Genomic DNA, 15,574 nt, shown 5'->3' on the forward strand with positions numbered 1-15,574 from the left:
GTCAATGATGGAAAATTGTCCGCTAATGTAACCTCTTCAGGAACAGAAATATAAAATATGTAAATGTTTATCCAGTCTTGTTTAACTTAGATTTCGTTCCAAAAGACAGGCTTTGTTATCAGAAATCACCCCTCCTCCTCCCGAGTCCTCACAAATAAAAGATGAAATCTCGGGTTTGCTCCGGGCTCGGGCCTGCAAATCAAGTTAAGTGATCGGGCTCATGCACCCTTTGTGGCTTCCGTTCTCGACGAAATTTCAAAATCTCAGAGAAATGGCGAGGCCATGAGAATACAAGGCGAGGGTATTACTGTTGTGGCGACGCCACTCAAGCTCAGCGAGCCTCAGCAGTAGATAGGCCGCTGCTCCCTACTGTGCGTGCTTCAGCGCGAACATGTACGCAAGCGCGTCTTTTGATTTCAACCAATAAGCGCCGACGCAACGACGTCACACACCCGACGTCACACACAACAACAGCTAAGCTAAGCTAGCCGAGACGACATTCGAAGTCGGACGGACACGTTTTTCTGCCAATCTGTGTTTCCCTTTTTGTCCAAATATATTTTTTATGACAACTGTCTTGTCCACGGTGTCTTTTATTCGTTCCACTAGGGTTTAACAAGTGTGTTTATAAAGAGACGAAAATCTCTTTACTGTTACTAGTGTTAGTGTCTCAACATGGCTACGCTCGTGAAAGCAAAACAACGAACTCAAACGCGTCTTCGTTCAATGTTGTCAACTAATATCCGGATTAATTTGAGGCAATTTTTCCTCAATTCTCCGGAGAGATTTTCATAAAAATTTGAAAAACCCGGAATTCCGGGAAAATCCGGAGGACTTTCATCTCTGAATAATACATATTTTTCGTTTGGGCCTGATTGCAAAATTAATGTAGTGGTCCAGTCAAATCATAAGCTCCATATCACTGGCATCCGGTGGAATCTGAGTACCTCCAAAATCATCGCTCTTCAGGAAATGCCCAAAACGCTTTGTTTATTCATATTGCATTATCAAAGACAGCAAGCTAATTTCAACGTTTTAGATTGGTCAAAAACTGGACACAACACCCACATGTGAACTGACCAAAAGCATAGATTTGGGAAAAAAATTTGAACGTTGCCAATTTGCACCATAGGTGGTTTCGGCCTGATGGCATCAATATAGTGTTTGTGGACAAGATCACATAATACATATATTGGTATGTGTTTGCATAGTACAATAGCAAAAGTGCATTTAACGTGTGTGGGCATGGTCACATAATACATACTGCATATTATATTGGTGCGTGTGGGTAGTGTCAAATTATAGATAAAGAATCATCACCTTTGCTCTGTACTTCCTGTCGACTTGACGGGACGTCCCTCCTCTGTGCCTCACACAGGGGAGTTTCTCCCCCGTTGCCAAGGGGAAGTCACTGGGCAGCGTACCAGTCAGCTCCTGGCCCATGAGATTGATAGTTCACTAACACCATGGTAACAGGTGTACGGTGACATGAGCGAGTTCACGTGATGCCACTCACCGCCTCCTGCAGACACACATGCCTCAGCTCAGCCAATCGGACGGTGAGCAGCGCCTGCAGGCTCCGACTCTTCTCTTGTAGAGCCAACATGTGTTCCTTCTGCTTCCTGTCCCAAAATGTGAGAGGGGCTACATACACATAGAAACAAAAAGTAAATAATTCATATGGGCCAAATATCATTTCTTTATTTCAGGGTTACCCAACCAGTTGATTGCGGTCGACCGGTAGTCCGCAGACAGGATCCAAGTTAACCGCGCGGTGTGTCGAGGGAAATGGGGTAAAACCCAAAAAGATATATATCTGTGTGTGTGTGTGTGTGTGTGTGTGTGTGTGTGTGTGTGTGTGTGTTATTATATATTTTTGTGTTAGTGTACACTGCACCCTAACCCAGCCGCTGGGGGGCAGTGCCCTCTCCTGGGGGTGCACTGTTCCCCAGTGCCGGTCCCAAGCCCGGAGAAATGGGGAGGGTTGCGTCAGGAATGGCATCCGGCGTAAAAACTTTTGCCAAGACGACCATGCGAGTTGGTAGGACGGTTTACAGGGGCGGATGGAAATTACTGACTCGCTGTGGCGACCCCTGAATAGGGACGTGCCGAAAGGAGAAGAAGAAGTGTACACTGCACCCTAAGCATCCTATCAGTTTCACTTTCACATAAAAGGACTTAACCTACAGTGGCACAGGAAGTTGTTAGCAGTCAAATTGCAGCGAGCAATCAGAGCTGTTGAGCTGTATCTATTTTTTTTCTTTATTCTCATTTAAAGTTTGTTTGATTTGTAATTCACCAACGGCATTGTCAAAGAATGGGAATCTTGAGCGCCATGAGAAGCATTTTTAAAAAAAAGTACACTGAAGCTGTGATTCTTAACACCCTACTAAAGTGTGCCTCTGGCTCCATGTATTACAAAGGTAGGCAGTGTTTTATTTTTCACAAACTCACAAAATCTTGAATCTATTTTATTTTTCTGTTTCGTCCCTGTTAGGGTCCATTATTGCTATTGCTTATCATAGCATGTGTGTGCGCGTGCTAGTGTGTATGTGTATGCGTGTGTACCAGTCAAAAGAGGTTGGGCACCCCTGCTTTATATGCAACCTCTTCGTTGCTTGATCAAGAAGTGAAATAAATATGAATATAGTGTAGATATCAGGTGTATTACGTGGAGTTTTTAGGGGTTGGGGGTTGAGTTGGCCTCTGCCATTTTGAGGCCGGTCTCCCCCGTCCTCTGCGCGAAGCTCGTCATGTGATACGGAGGACGGCTTGATGCAGGCTGTTTTAAACAAGTCCGCAGCCACCAGCCATCTATCCAGCTGCACCAATGCAGACTGTCCAACAGCAACAGCCCCATGCTGTCAAGCAGCGAAAGTCAAATAGCGCCGACATCCCCCCCCCCCCAATCTAAATTAATGCTGGAACACACATGCTGCAATGGAGGCGCAACCATCAAGCACTGATTCTTCTCCTTCAACGAATGGCGTGGCCAAAACGCTGAAAACAGTCCACAATGGGTACCCACAAAGGACAATGAAGTATCTGTTGATGACGGATGTCGGTGCTTGTACCGGGAAGTGTCTTGGCCTCCAGGTGTCCACTGAGGGGCGTATCAGAGGGCCGGGTCGAGGGGCGCGGCATGTAAATGGGGGGGGGGGGGGTTTTTCTGCTATGTTACTTGTAATTTGCATAAACTGTGAATAAACGTGTTCAGGGGCTGCGGTAGGTTGGGTTCGATCTGAGAGGCAAACACAGTTGTGTTGCTTCAAAGAACAATGGCCCCTGCTGAGCAGTAAAAGACAATCTCTTCCCAAGTCGAGTCTGTGTTCAACTGTCTGAGTGAGCATCTCTGACACGGAGCTTCTCACCTTATCTCTAAGGGAGAGCCAGGACATCCCTGCGGAGAAAACCCATTTCGGCGGCTTGTATCTGGGATCCCGTTCTTTCGGTCATGACCCATAGCTCGTGACCATAGGTGAGGGTTGCAACGTAGATCGACTGGCAAATTGAGCGCTTCACTTTTGGCTCAGCTCCATCTTTACCACGACAGACCGATACAAAGTCCTCATCACAGCAGACGCTGCACTGATCCGCCTGTCAATCTCCCACTCCTTCCTGCCCTCACTCGTGAACAAGACCCCAAGACAAACTCCTCCACTTCGGGCAAGATCTCCTCCCCGGCCCAGAGAGGGCACTCAACCCTTTTTCGACCGAGGACAATTGTTTCAGATTTGGAGGTGCTGATTTTCATCCCAACCGCTTCACACTCGGTTGTGAAATGCTCTAGTGAGAGTTGGAGAGCGCTGCTTGAAGAAGCCAACAGAACCACATCATCTGCAAAAAGCAGAGATGCAACACTGTATCTATTTAAAAAAAAAAATAGTACAGCCCCACAGATATAAAAGTATCCAAAAGAGTCCACCAGCAAAAAGGAACTCATAAACTCAACTGTATTTATAGAGCACTTTCAAACAGCCATCGCTGCATACAAAGTGCTGTACATGGAGCAACTAACATACACACAACAATAAAGCCACAAATCAGTAACAAAGATGGTAGAAGGCACCAAACAGTAAAACTAAGATCAGATCTGAGTCATGCTGAGTCAAATGCCAAAGAATACAAGTGAGTTTTGTAGCGGGTTTTAAAGATGGGCAGCGAGGGGGCTTGCCGAATGCTCAGTGGGAGGTCATTCCAGAGAGAGTGACCAGCAACGGAAAAGGTTCGATCCCCTCTGAGCTTCTGTTTAGCTCTTGGTACTTCTAATAATGTCTGGTCCGCGGACCTGAGGCAGGTGTGTAGGGGCGATGAGCTCAGAGAGGTAAGGTGGCGCGAGGTCATTTAAAGATTTGAAAACAAATAATAGGATCTTGAAAAGAACTCCAAAATGTATAGGGAGCCAGTGAAGGGATGCCAGAGTAGGAGTTATGTGCTCCCTCTTACGACTACAAGTCAAGAGGCGAGCAGCAGCATTCTGGACCAGCTGGAGACGCTTAATGGAGGATTGGCTGACTCCAAAGTAAAATGCATTGCAGTAATCGAGTCAGGGTGTGACAAAGGCATGAATTACTGTCTCAAGGTGCTCATGAGAAAGGAGAGGTTTTACTCTAGCCAGCTGTCTGAGATGAAAGAAATTGGATTTAACAACAGCACCAATTTGCCGGTCAAGTTTAAAATCATTGTCCAGTTTAAGACCCAAGTTTTAGACTGTTGACTTAAGATAAGGAGACAGGTGGTCGAAGTCTACAGGATGTGATGTACAAGGGCCACTGGGACCAAACAGTATCACCTCTGTCTTCTTTTCATTGAAATTCAAGAAATATTTTGCCATCCAGGTTTTGATTTCTTCCAGGCAGGATAAAAGTGGCCTTTATGAGAAGGCGTCTTTTTTGCTCACTGGGACATAGATCTGACAGTCATCTGCATAGCAGTGGAAGGAAATACCATATTTCCTTAAAATGGAACCCAATGGGAGCAGGTACAGTGAGAACAGCAGAGGCCCCAGAATTGAGCCCTGCGGAACACCACATGACAGTGGAGCAGTACGTGACTCAGAGCAGCCAAGGCTGACACAAAAGGTTCTGTCAGCTATATAGGACCTAAACCACTCAAGAGCACTACCGCCAATGCCCACCAAGTGCTGCAAATTAGTCAACAGAATACTGTGATCCACTGTATCAAATGCTGCAGTTGAATCCAATAAAACCAGACACACGTAGTCTCCAGTCTCATTTGCCAGGAGGATGTCATTAGAAATGCGTAACAGGGCTGACTCTGTGCTATGCATCTTCTTGAAACCTGACTGGAAGACCTCCAAGATGTTATGTTCATCCAAGAAAGATTTCAACTGCATGTGTACCACTTTTTCCAGGATTTTTGAAATGAAAGGCAGTTTGGAAATGGGCCTAAAATTTGACAGCACATCTTGATCAAGACCAGGTTTCTTGATCGAAGCTTGGACCACAGCATGTTTAAACTGTTGGGGAACTATACCAGAAGAGAGGCTGCTGTTGACAATGGCCAAGACCAATGTACTAATATTCGTGAGAACCTCTTTTAAGAAATGCGGGGGAAGAGAGTCGCCAGGGGAGCCAGATGGCTTAGTCTGGCGAACCACATCCTCTAAAAGCGTCAAGGACACAGTTTCAAAAGAATTTAACACAGCTGAACACAGATGATGGACAGAGGGGTCAAATGTGGTATTTGAAACAGGAGGCCTAGCTGTAGAAACCTTATCAATGAAAAACCGAAGGACTCTGTTGCACATTTCGGGTGAAGATTCCGAGCAAGTAGGCCGAGGGGGTTTGAGTACAGAATCAATGGTTTTAAATTGTACGCGTGGGTTGTGATGGTTCGCTTGAATAAGGTCCGACAGATATTCTCTTTTGGCCTCTTTAACTGTGATCTGGTAATTACGCCAGCAGTCTTTCCAGATTTGATAAGAGACCTGCGATTTGTCTTTTTTCCACTTGCGTTCGGCTTTGCGACACCCATGCCTAGCCGCGCGAGTTTTGTCGTTAAACCAAGGCTCGGGTTTAGGTTTTGGGAGCACAGTTTTTGAAGGAGCCACCAAATCCGGGATGGCATTGCATGATGAGTTGAACCAAGAGGTGAGTTCGTCTGTGTTAGATGAGGGTACGCGAAGGTTATTAAAGGTATCAGAGAGCCGACCTGCAGTGGGAGGCTTAAAAATTCGGCGGTTGCGACCAGGAGCGGTAGATTTTACAGCAGCACGCGATAAGGCTATGTCAAATAAAACTGCCACGTGATCAGAAATCCCATTTTCAAAGACTTCCAGGTTTGATACCGGTCGACCATAAGCAAGGACGAGGTCTAAAATATGACCTTGTTGATGTGTCGGGCTGGTCACATATTGCACAAAATTAAAGGAATCAGCAAAAAGACACTACGATTTGCAATTAGCGACTTACGCCAACTGGCCAGCAAAACCCAAAACAGCAAATGAATAATGCTGAATGTATGCCCCCAACCCCGCACCAATATGTTGCCGAGACGTCAAAATGTGTGAATCTAGCATAATCTGTCCTTCTATCAGCATGTTGTCCGAGAGTTAAGGGTGTTTGAACCTGACATATTCCTTCAGCATGTTATCAGAGTGCTAAAGGCGCCTCAATCCTCTGTTTCCCTTTGGCATGTCAGAGATTTAAGGGTGTGTCAATTCAACCTACCTACACCTCAAGACATGAGGGTGTAGGAAGTACGGAACCCAACTTATACTCCATTTGCATGTTGTCAGAGTGATGAAAAATACACAAAATGGGTCCAGTGTAGTTTCATCAGCATGAGGTCACACAGCTAAGATTGTTGAATCCAACATACCTCAATCCCACTCCCTCATCAGGATAGTGTCAGAGAGATAAGGTTGTCTGCATGAAACGTACCCTTCCGCATTTTTAAAGATGTAAAGGTTTAGGAATCCAACCTACCCACACCCCATCAGCATGTCAGAGGAGTAAACGTGTTGAAATCTAATGTATCTCACCCCGAATCAGCACATTGTCCGAGAGGTAAAGGTGTTCGAATCCAACATCTCCACATCAGAATGTGGGGGACGTCGGATTCTAAAAAAACTCAAGAGTTGTATGAGTCCAACGTATCCACACTAATTCCAATTTTGTCAGAGAGGTTAGAGTTGGTAAAGTTCATAACACATAACACATAGCTCGTAACACACACCGCAAATACATTAACAAGCATGCAAGTTGTCTCCTACCAGGTGCTGAAATGAGTTGTCCTTTGACCTCCATGGCTTTTGTGTCCCATTTGACTTCTCCTCTTCCTTCCTGACTGACCGACTCATTTAGCTCAAGCACGGCTCTCACCTGCAACACATACACAGCCGCAAAACACCCACTGAGTCAAACAGAAGGCGCACATGAATGAACTCACAGACAAGCTCACACACCATTCAAGAGGAACGTTCAGTTTGGCAGAAATTTAAGTTCATGCAATTCACTCATTGTTTTTATGTTGTGATTTCAGTTTAGGTTTCAGGAAAAGTGCACTCATTATCGTACGCAATAGAAAGTAACAACTCCAGTGACAGAAAAAAAGGTATAGAGACACTGGTTTTATTTTCCAACATGACTGGACATCTCCCACACTGCCAAAAGTAAAAAGTTCAATAACCAAAAACAAAACAAAAAAAAGACCCTGATCTGAACTCCATCGAAAATTCATGGGCTGTTGTCAGAGGAAGATGTTGGACAGATATCGACCTCAAGGTTGCTACCAAAGCAACCTGGGCTTCCATTAAACGAGTGGTTCTCAATTATTTTCTGTCATGCCCCCCCCAAGGAAAAGGAAAACATCTCGCGCCCCCCCGCACGACTATAAATAGTATCATTTGTCTATAAAATTGTTATAAGTACACCTTTGCATAACACTGTATCCTTATTAACGTATAAGAGAATAAAAAAAGAAAGAAATATGGACCAACTTTATGGACCAACTTACAACAAAGAATAGCTTTAGTAACTGGAACAGAAAAGATTTAAAGTGCATCTGAAATTCAAAAATAACATTAAATCCTTAATTTAACAATAAATATTTTTTGACTGACCATGTCAAACCATACGATACTGAAAAATAAAATTACAAATAATTAATAACTAATAACGCATTAAACTAATCACCAACATTATGTCAGGAGCACAATATTAAAACAAACTTTAACCAGCAAAACAAAAATATATAAAAGAATTTGTGCTTTTTTCTTTTTTTTTTTTTTTTTTTAATCAAAGATGATGTCTGGATTAATGGCTACAATGAGCACGTTTTGCAATGCACAGCTTTTCGAAGCGAGGTTTGAAGCAGGACACAGCAACTCTCGGCTCCTGCTCAATGTGTAGCCGCGACCTGTATTTTAGTTTACTGAAGTAGCAGTCACAAAGTGGCATGATTGTTGGCAATATTCGGGACTTTTTCACTGAAAATAAATCAAGCAGCTTTCAGCGTGATTGCGGTGTAATGTCTTTAAGTGACGCCTTAATTTATTTGGCTTCATGCTGTCCTCTACCAAAATTTTTAGACACTGTAAGCACATCGATCTTTCCTCGTCAGCCACCGCAGTCACATTGAAGCCAAGCGCTACATACGCCTCATCATATTTCCTCCCTGAGAATGCTCCCTGCGCAACCTGCGAAAACTCTGCCAATGAGAGCGCCACTGCCCCCTAACGTAGTGGAGGTGCAACTGCACGTTATTTTAGGACAGTAAAAAAATAAAAAAGCATGTTCCCCGAGGTCAAACGCGCCCCCCTTGGCGGAGCCTCGCGCCCCACTATTTGAGAATCACTGCATTAAACCTACGCAGTACCACAGACTGACAACCTCCATGCTAAGGAGCCTCAACCAAGTATTGAGTTCATTGAAATGCACATACCTTTCAGAAGCCTGACATTTATGCTAAAAACATCCTTTTAATTTTGGACTTATGGAGTATAATTCTCTGAAAAAGTGAATTTTAAGTCATTGTCCAAGCCATAATTATCTAAACATCTAAACCTTTTGTTTTCCCCAAGATGCCGCCCGAGTAGGCAGCCGTCAGCAAGTGCTCTTCAAGAGCCTTTCTTTTTTGTTGTTTTTTTGTTTCTTTTGCTTTTGGCTTTTTTTGTCTTTTGTTTTGTCACATGGTGTTTGGTGTTACGTCGTGTGGACCTGATGTGGATTGCTTTCAATGTTTTTTGGCCACGACATTCGTCAAAGGAGAAGAATCTGTGCTTGGTGGTTGCGCCTTCTCGGCAGCACGCGTGTACCAGTAAAGAGATTTTGGTCTCTTTATAATCACACTGGCTAAACCCCAGTGGGACAAAAAAGACTCTGTGGATGAGACTACTATTGTAGTAGAAAAATATATGTATTTTTACAGAAAAAGAAAAGAAACATACAGATCACTGGAGATAGCGTGTCCGTCCGACCTCGAGCGTCGTGTCATTTCAACTAACTAACTTAGCTGTTGTCGTGGCTAGGCTAGCTTAGCTGTTGTCGTAGATCAAAGCTCTTTGATGTGTAACGTCCGTTGCGTCAGCACGGATTGGTTGAAGCCAAAAGACGTGCGCGTGCGTACATGTTCATGCTAACGCACGCACAGCACAGAGCAGCGGACTAGCGACTGCTGAGTCGCGCTTCACTCGAGTGGCGTCGCTACACCAGCACTGATTTTGATTGGGAGAAATGTCAGCACCATTTGACTGTCGGTGCTGGACAGCACCGGGGCGCTTGTGTTTTTTGTGCCTGTAATGGGCAGCACTTTTCACAGCCCCGTTTTGTTCAGTGGCGATGTCGGCGCTGTTTGACAGTCTGCATTGATTCAGCTGGATGGATGGCTTGTTGAGCCGAGGATGAGGAGAGAGGAGCATCAGCGCGGAGCGCAGATGTGTATTTGGAACTGAGAGTCGGCGCTTGGAATTGAAGCGGATTTACGTGGGACAGGAGAAGTGAACCAATCTCTTTTTTCGTCAATGGATGCGACAGCTTCTTGTTTACTGTGAAACTTAGCTTGAAGCAGACGCGTGCACATTTTCAGCATGACGTCTCTGATCCACTGCTGAAAGGACACTTTGATTCTCAGCTCTTTGATCCAGAATTGCTTCAAACAACAATGCTTGTGAGCATAAAGTGGCAAAGAGTGCATAACTGTCCGTGTTTTTATGTTATGTGTTGTGTTTATTACTTACTTTATGTTAACTGTTTTGTAAAGCGCTTTGTTATAGCTGCAGCTGTTGTGAAAGCGCTATATAAATCAGGATGTATTGTATTGTATTGTAAACAACAAGAAATAGAATCGTGAAATAGTTTAATCTGTGCAATGAATTTATGAAAAAAGAAATCCATCCATCCATTTTCTAATCTGTTTATCCTCACAAGGGTCGCGGGCAGTAGGTGGGGTACATCCTAAACTGGTTGCCAGCCAATCATAGGGTACACATAGACGAACAACCATTCACGCTCAGAATCACATCTAAGGACAATTTAGAATGTTTCATTAACCTGACATGCATGTTTTTGGAATGTGGGAGGTAACCAGAGTACTCGGAGAAAACCTACGCAGGCACGGAAACAACATGCAAACTCCACAAAGGAAGGCCGGAGCCAGAATCAAACCCTGCACCTCTGCATTGTGAGGCAGACATGCTAACCAGTCGATCACTGTGCCGCCATGAAAAAAAATACTAAAATGACTGACAAAAATAGTGAACTGTCATGACATTCCTATTTATTTGTTTGTGTCAGAGTTGTCAATTAGACATTCAAAATAATGACCCAATGAGGAGAGGACACACTGGATTCTGGTACCAAATCTCTCAAGGGGGAACGAGGAGAAGTGTTAGGTTTCACTTCTCCGCACGTCACCCAAGGATCTTCCTGCTCGCCCTCTCATTTATTTCTCATTGGGAATCTAATACATGGGTGTGTCCAACCTAAAGGGTGAGGGCTGTTGAAGACACACACTGAACTTGTTTGACTATGTGTGTGTATGTAAGTGATAATTATGTACCGGTACATGTGTGCAATTAAAAAAACACCAAGTAAGCTGCGGCTGGTGTTGACAGTTCCATCTACATCTGACTTTGCTCTTGTTTTGTCTTTTTACCTTATCTCTTCCCAACCACTTTCTCGGAAAAGCAGTTGGGTCCCTCAATGGTCACACAGTGCACTAAGCATTTTTTTATTATAAATGTGAGCATATCTTTATTAAAACCCTCACGCCATGCAGGTACACATCATGTACACCTGACATGCGTTGTGTTGCAAAAACAAATGCATGCCACGAGGGTTAAAACCCATGCATTTTTTTTTTTGCAACACAACGCATGTCAGGTGTACATGATGTGTACCTGCATGGCATGAGGGTTTAAAAGCATCAGCGTTCTTCATTGCAAGCATAATCAATTTATCATTAATAATATGGAAATGTATGATAACTAAAAAAACATAATCAATTTAACATTTCCCACTGTTTATCCTACTTTTGCTAGTGTTCTCATATCGTCACACAGAACCTTCCTGTCGGACTTTATTCAGTGGAGTCATGTTGTATATGCAAAGATAGTTACACTAAGGGGCTGGAAAGAAGGAGGTTATCACCAGATTAAAAATGAATCTAATAAAGAATCCAGGAAAAGATGGTTAAAAATCATCTGACATTCTGATATTGAAGTGAAATCATGTCTCCATAAACTGAGCCGTTGTCCACATCAGAATCACTGCCATCCAATAGTAACAGCAGAGAATATATTCCATTCACTTTGGACGTCGTGGGCGCAATGGCCATCGTGATAAATCGGATGAGCAGAGCGCTGATCCAAGGAACGCAACAACATCCACACAATGTCAAGATAGCTGAAAAATAAATGCAAGAGAGATTAAGACATAACACACCAAATGTTTTCAGGTGTCAAAGCCTTCCCCCACCACTCTGACCACAAGGGCGGAATGATCCGGTACAGCATGCGGAGGCCTTCAGTGGCCCTGGTGAGGGCGCGGTGAGGCGCGGTGGAACAACACTGCTCACCGAACATCGCACACGCTCCATTGGCCTCAGCCAAGAGCACATCGACCACTATACGGTTCTGGAACACCATCAGAGAGGTGGCTGCCACCCTGCAGCCACCTGGTTCGCCAACTTATATTCATCTGGTACGCCACAAGGAACTCCAATCTCAAACCCTCCAGGAGGCGCCATGTCAGTATCGGAGAAGACCTTTCTCCGTCATCGACAATAGCGCAGCCCCTTGTATATCATCTGCTGTGGACAGAAACATAGTCATTGGTAAAAGTAATGACACCAATGCGCAAACACCTGTAGCATCACTTAAAGCTGTGCTTCTCAATTATTTTCCGTTTCGCCCACGCTCCCACACACAAAAAAAAAAAAACCTTTCCGCCACCACGATAATTGTCATTTGCCTATATACAGTAATTGTTAAAAGTACACTTCTGCATTACATCATATCCTTATTAACATTAAAGAAAAGAACAAAAGAAAGAAATATAGTTCAACTTACAGCAAAGAATAACTATATTAACATCGTTTTTTAGTCTGGAACAGAAACGATCCTGAACGCATCAATTCACCTAAAAAAATGAAAAATAATTGTCTAAACCTCGTATAAACATTTTTGACCAAATTATTGCACCATTTGAACTATTGCACATTCTGAAAACTAAAATTCAATAAATCAATAAACGATAATAAATTCAAATTCAGCTCAGCAACATTAACACCCGAGCACAATACATAAAACACTTCATCCTCCAAAACGAAAATGATTAAAACAATTTGTGCAATTTTTTCCCCTTTTTTTTCTTTTTTTTTCTTAATAAGATCGACTAGATCAATTAGATATGAGCTACTTTAGCCCCTTGTGCTGATTTGTTTTTCTTTTTTCTTAAGACTGTCTCGATCACAGGTGTCAAACTATTTGGGGGGCAGGGACGGAATATAAACTTGGTTCCTCTCCTACAGTGAACCTCCGTACATAAGTAGTGCACTTAAAATATTAAAGTGTGCCAGATTAATGTGTGTTGCCCAAGAACACTGCGGCAATCGTGCGATCCCATCCTTTAAATTTACATCGAGTTAAGTCAGTGAGTCAGCAAAAAAAGTGGATCAAGTATCTACCCCTGGTGCTCACCCCTGATTATTATGAGCAAGGCCTTCAGTTTGTAAACAATCAAAATTCAGTTGACAATCAGATATGCTTTTACTTTGAAAAGAACCCTCTTTTTGTCTTTCTCTCACACTTGCTTGTATGCTCTCACACACACGCACGCACGCACGCACGCACACACACACACACACACACACACACACACACACACACATAGTATTACCATTCAAAGATCGACCGATGTTCTGACATGCGCATGTTTTTAGTTGGGGAGCAGGAGATGGAGCAATTTAAGGAATAAATCAGCCGATATTTTGTGTGTGTGTGTGTGTGTGAGTGAGTGTGTGTGTGTGTGTGTGTGTGTGTGTGTGTGTGTGTGTGTGTGTGTGTGTGTGTGTGTGTGTGTGTGAGAGAGAGAGAGAGAGAGAGAGAGAGAGAGAGAGAGAGAGCCGACCCTTGAAAGTGTCCTTCAACTCCCTCTGGTGCTCACTTTGACACTCGCATAGACACGCATGAATGATTATGCCATGAAGTTGCTGCCTCTGTGCCTTTGTGCTAACAATGTATGCACGTGCACTCACAGACACGCATGCTTACACACAGATTAATTACCTATGAATGTGTGTGTGTGTGTGTGTGTGTGTGTGTGCGTGTGTGTGTGTGTGTGTGTGTGTGTGTGCCGGTGTGAGATAATATGCGTGCAGCTTGAATGTAGGTCAGGCTACTGCTGTTCGCCTGGCAACAGTGTAAAAAATCCCAACTATGGATCCTTGTGTGCGATTGGCTCTGCGCGCCAAGTAGAGAGCCAATAACCTTCCCACCTTGAGGCACCGAGCGTCTGTCTCCATTTTTCAACATCTTCCAGAACACACGTTCACTACCACTTGAACAATCAGTTGTTCTTGACCGCTATTAAAAATATGAACTGCATTTGACTGTAAAAACTATATTCAACTCTTTCAACCATATGTCAAAAAATAAACTACATTGATTAGTATAACCTGCACATTCAACACTATGAATTACATTAAAAGGTATGAGCAAAATTCAATCAGAATTTGTCATCTGCGGTTTGAATGTCGGCCCCCTCTCATTTCCGGGTATTTGCAGAGCTGTGATGTCACAAAAGAACAATTTAGTGGCGACTCTGGCATGCAGTTGTATGCTCTTTGTGTTGAGTTGCTCTTCACGTGTTTTAGCACATTTAAGTAGGGGGAATTAATTCAGTTCAAAATGTTGTAGATGTAACTACTTAGAACTGTTTCTTTGAAAAATAGAAGCTACATTTCCAAAGTATGATCTGCAGTCTACAGACTGCAGTAAAACTAGCTTGAACATATAAATTGGATTGGATTGGATTGGATACAACTTTATTGTCAAATGTGCTGTATGTGTAAAAAAAAATCCAATCAAACTTTTCAACTACATTTAAAGCAATGCAACAATGAAGATCAATTGTCCTTTGTTTGATGAGACAGTGTGTATAAAAATTAATAGTGGCAATATCAATGGCATCTGATTTCCTGAAAAAAAGTTCAAGCCAAATTCTCACTGAGCAGCGAAGGTTTGCAAAAGATTGGCAAGACGTTCGCCAACAATTTTGATGGTTTCAAAGATTTATTTTTTTGTGTCGCAAAAAAGTTTTGAACAGGATTTTGGGGGGTTGCTTTAAAAATGTATTCCAATACAGCAACTAGTTTCCTATTATTAAATATATTAAGCAGTGGCGGGCCGTCACATACATGAACGCAATACTGTATAGGCTCGTCAAGCAGCACTTAATTTCAGAAGCATTTAAAACCATCAAGTATGCGTTCACAATTAAGAGCAGGAAACTAAATTTACAGATAGTCAAAAATAAAAAGATGATTTAAAAATACGAAATAAAATGCCACCCAAATTACGCTGTGTGATCTTAAACAAGTCTGTCCAATAAATTGCGCAATGTCGCAGTTTCATATAAGACACCAACCAAACAATAACAAAACAAACTATTCTTTGAAAATAAACAGATCATTTGCATTTTGAAAATCGGCGATTCAACAGCAAATAACTGAAAATGTTGAGCAGCTGAGATTGAACGAACTTTCGTGCACGAAGGTGACTACAATGCGCCATTATAAATTGCAGGTGAGCAGATTTATTTGATACATTTTTGGATATTTGTCATTTTATTTCGTTACCATGAATTTAATACTAACGAAATAAAATGACAAGAAGAAATGTAAAATAAAATGCATTTACTCACCGATGTCGTGCCTGTTCACTGAGGTGCACATCTACGCGAGTGTCCCCAAACGTTTTTAAACGCCCCGTAGCTTGTAAGTGCCCAGCCGTTTCCTTGCTGCCTTAGTAAAACAATCCAGTGTGGCTCCAAACACCAAATCGGTCAGTTGCAAGCAATAGGCATTCCCAGCAGTACAATTTGCAGCGTTT

The 15,574-nt window shown here is 43.0% G+C and overlaps 1 protein-coding gene across 2 annotated transcripts in view; it reads right to left on the bottom strand.

Annotated features, from left to right (window-relative positions):
- The window catches only part of LOC109526459 (uncharacterized), a 31,186-nt gene that overhangs the window by 12,110 nt on the left and 3,502 nt on the right, over positions 1–15,574 (bottom strand). For both annotated transcript variants that reach the window (XM_019887744.1, XM_019887743.1), the window contains exons 2-4: positions 7,238–7,346; positions 1,517–1,644; positions 1,321–1,434 (exon numbers count right to left, since the gene is read on the bottom strand). In XM_019887744.1, the coding sequence (XP_019743303.1) occupies positions 1,321–1,434; positions 1,517–1,644; positions 7,238–7,271 (276 nt within the window). In that variant the 5' untranslated portion in view covers positions 7,272–7,346. The remainder of the gene's footprint in view (positions 1–1,320; positions 1,435–1,516; positions 1,645–7,237; positions 7,347–15,574) is intronic.

Source organism: Hippocampus comes, unplaced genomic scaffold (assembly GCF_001891065.2).
Source record: "Hippocampus comes isolate QL1 unplaced genomic scaffold, H_comes_QL1_v1.1 scaffold245, whole genome shotgun sequence".
In the NCBI taxonomy this organism is placed as follows: domain Eukaryota; kingdom Metazoa; phylum Chordata; class Actinopteri; order Syngnathiformes; family Syngnathidae; genus Hippocampus; species Hippocampus comes.